Source organism: Austrofundulus limnaeus, unplaced genomic scaffold, assembly GCF_001266775.1.
Source record: "Austrofundulus limnaeus strain Quisiro unplaced genomic scaffold, Austrofundulus_limnaeus-1.0 Scaffold335, whole genome shotgun sequence".
Classification (NCBI taxonomy): Eukaryota; Metazoa; Chordata; class Actinopteri; order Cyprinodontiformes; family Rivulidae; genus Austrofundulus; species Austrofundulus limnaeus.
This window is the reverse complement of record NW_013952737.1, coordinates 505,856-509,373: the sequence shown is the minus strand read 5'-3', so window position 1 is coordinate 509,373 and position 3,518 is coordinate 505,856. Positions and strand designations below refer to the sequence as shown.

The 3,518-nt window shown below is 38.5% G+C and overlaps 1 protein-coding gene across 1 annotated transcript in view; it reads right to left on the bottom strand.

Moving 5' to 3' along the window:
- Positions 1 to 3,518, bottom strand: part of pmelb (premelanosome protein b) — a 17,450-nt gene that overhangs the window by 1,707 nt on the left and 12,225 nt on the right. Inside the window, exons 8-11 of the mRNA XM_014022549.1 lie at positions 3,007 to 3,147; positions 2,821 to 2,923; positions 2,530 to 2,735; positions 2,369 to 2,459 (exon numbers count right to left, since the gene is read on the bottom strand). Coding sequence (XP_013878003.1) covers positions 2,369 to 2,459; positions 2,530 to 2,735; positions 2,821 to 2,923; positions 3,007 to 3,147 — 541 coding nt within the window. The remainder of the gene's footprint in view (positions 1 to 2,368; positions 2,460 to 2,529; positions 2,736 to 2,820; positions 2,924 to 3,006; positions 3,148 to 3,518) is intronic.

Sequence of the window (3,518 nt, the reverse complement as noted above, 5' to 3'; positions counted from 1 at the left end):
ACCCACTTTGATGCATTTTTCAAATTTCGCCTTGGGGCTGAGTTATCTTTTCACAGGGGAGGTAAGATACACTTTAAGATGACAATTGCCACCCCTGGCATCTGATTAGCCACTCCATGTGCCACCCCCAAATGATTGACAAGTGGGGTAGGGTTTGCATGTGGTAGTTCAAAGATGGACATTTAATAAGAAACATTTGCTGCTAGTAGTTTGTATGATGTCATGGGGATTGATCTTGGCTACCATCACACCAAATTTCAGCTCAGTATTTCTAAAAGTGGCTGACTTGTAGTCATTTGAAATGAGCTTTGGGAGCAATCTTGGATTTTGTATTTTAAATTACATTTTGTAAAAGATTGTTTCTTGGTTAGTACTATGCTAGTTATTAGCTGTATGTGTTCATAAATAGCTAAATTATAGCCCTTTATGTAATTAGCATTAGCATTACCAGTTATCTTGGGACTAACAGGATCATTGTTAGCTATGACCTCACAATTTTTTTTTTGCTTAATATTTCTTACAACAGCTAAATTTGAGTCATTTAAAGTTAGCTGTGGAGGCCAAGTTCAATTTTCATATCCATCGTGGTTTTATTTATTTGTATGACCCCCTAAAAAACCCTGTGCCGCCCCATGCAAAAATGTCTAGCCCTGCCTCTGAGTGTTGGGATTGACTCTCAGCTACCATCACATAAGACCTTTAAATGTAAATGTGCCTTATAAACCACAGTGTAGTATTTTTGATCTGGATGATGTCAGTTAGATGTGGTAGCAGACATGTATAATTGGGTTAAATACAAAAGTTAAATAGTACATTTGGTGAGTGAAGGGAATGTATTCTGTTCACACAGATTTTTAAATGTACTTCACATTTAATGTTTTTATTGAGATGTCTGCAGAGTTGTAAAGTACAAATAAGTACAAATACTTTGTTTCTGTACTTAAGTAGAATTTTTGGGTATCTGTACTTTACTTGAGTAATTCATTTTCAGTCTACTCTTTACTTCTACTTCTTACATTTTCACACAATTATCTGTACTTTCCACTCCTTATATTTTTAAAAAAGGCAAGAAGTACAACCCCTGGCAAAAAGTATGGAATCACCAGTCTTGGATGGGCACTCAGACATTTCCTTCTGTAAAACAAACTCAGATTAAAAACATGATACAATAATAAGGTCATTCCAAAGTGCAACTTGTTGGCTTTCAGGAACACTCAAAGAAATGAAGAGAAAACATTGTGGAAGTCAGTGAATGTTACTTTTATTGACCAAGCACAGGGAAAAAATATGGAATCACTCAATTCTGGGGAAAAAATATGGAATCACTCAATTCTGAGGAAAAAAGTATGGAATCATGAAAAACGAATAAACAAAAGACCATTCAAAATTCATCACTAGTATTTATTTGCACCACCTTTGGCTTTAATAACAGCTTGCAGTCTCTGGGGCATGGACTTGATGAGTGACAAACAGTATTCTTCATCAATTTGGTGCCAACTCTCTTTGATAGCAGTTGCCAGATCAGCTTTGCAGGTCGGAGCCTTCTTGTGGACCATTTTTTTCAATTTCCACCACTGGTTTTCAGTTGGGTTGAGATCTGGMCTATTTGCAGGCCATGACATCGACTGAATGTGTCTTTCTCCAAGGAATGCCTTCACTGTTTTTGCCCTATGGCACGATGCATTGTCATCTTGGAAAATTATTTCGTCACCTCCAAACATTGGTTCAATTCAGACACTTTAAGACTTTTACTCAAATAATATTCCTAAAGGAGACTTTAACTTTTACCAGAGTCATTTTTTGGTAAGATACTACTCAAGTATCACTTTGTGGTAGGCCAACTTTATACAACACCGGATGTCTGAACTGTTTTTGATAATATATGCATAATTATATATATTTCTACGTACTGTGAATAAGCTCTGATTAAATAGTAGTGTACGCTTTGATTCATCACTAAAACTCTTAGACTTTGAGCAGGTCTGTTTTGGTACAGCTGATCATTATGTAAGACTTTATATTCTGTGATTAAATGTTCAGGTCTAAAGCAGAATTTGTCTCCCATGTTTGTGTTTGAAGTATGTGTTGTGGATGAAACTCCGTGGCTACTGCTGAAACTTAGCTAAATATCTGTAATGATGACTAAATTATAATCATTTATTGTTGGCTAACGTCCATTAGCTGTAGATGCTTGAATGACTCAGTTGTATGTACATCCAGCACCTTTCATTAAAATCTGCTCAGTCATGAGATATTTTGCTAACAGATGAAACACACACAGGCAAATACATGAACCACTGTTTTTAATGGTGTCAAGCAACAACTTTGATATTTAAAGGTTTGAGCAAGAAATGGATGTTTGTCTTACCTGTAAGACAATGCAATGACTCCTGTGGCGAGAACCAGAACCAGAACACCCAGCATCAGGACGACGAGTCCAGACGAGGGCAGACCCGAGCCTGGAACAAAGACCTCAGTGTCGGTGAGGAGAACACGACTTCTGAGCTCATTGACTGTGCTCATGCATACCCATGTCAACGCTGACTTTAGCAGTAGTGGCAGCTAAACTGACATCATTGGCCATGGAGACATTGATGCAGTAGACTCCAGAGTCATTGAGGAAGTGACGCAGCACCAGCTGACAYTCTTTAGAAGGTTCCACCATGTTACATGACGTGTGGATGGGCTTCAGGCAGTCTGCATCCAGGATCACACTGCAGACTTCTTTTGGAAGACTGGGAGGATGAGAAAGGCCAGTCAGTGAAAGCTACTGTATGTTTCTTCTGTTACTGATTTAACCTGCAGTCCCAGAGGACTCACCTTCCCTGACAGGTAACAGTGATGTCTAAAACATTTGTGTTCTTTCCAGGTGTTGCAATCAGATTGTTATCCATTTGCACAATCTCTACTTTTTCAATACCCTCTGAAAAAAAGGACATAAAAGAGCTCCTCTTAAAAAAAAAACACTAGCCTGGATGAAAATCTCAAAACTGGACAGAGACTCACCAAAGACTTCAATGCCGGTGCAGAAGGATCCATATCTGTAGATGACACAGTCATCATCAACAGATGGTTTCTCTTCAGCTTCTCTCTTGGCAACAACAAAAGCTGCAGCTCGGCCCGTTAGCCTCGAGCCTCTCTTTGCATCTAGTCAACAAAAACAAGAAATTCCTGCACTTTTAGTTCATTGGGCCTCATGCAAGAACATGTTTGTATTCTTATCCTAAATTTCTCTTACTTTTGTTCGTACGAAAGGTTCGTATGAACATGCCACGTCAGATTCAACAAACTCTTCTATCTTCAGGAAAAGTGTGTAAATGAGCTGCGTAAATTACACCTGTTCGTATCCAGCTGCTCGTGCACGCGAGAGGAGATTAGCATAATTACCACCCCAAAAACACCATATAAGGCTATGTTTCCTACTCAAAACAAGGAAGTGTCCATTCATTCATGAAAATGACAGCGAAAATTAAAAAGAAGAACTTTACGAGTTCAGAGATTGAAGACCTGCTGTCAGA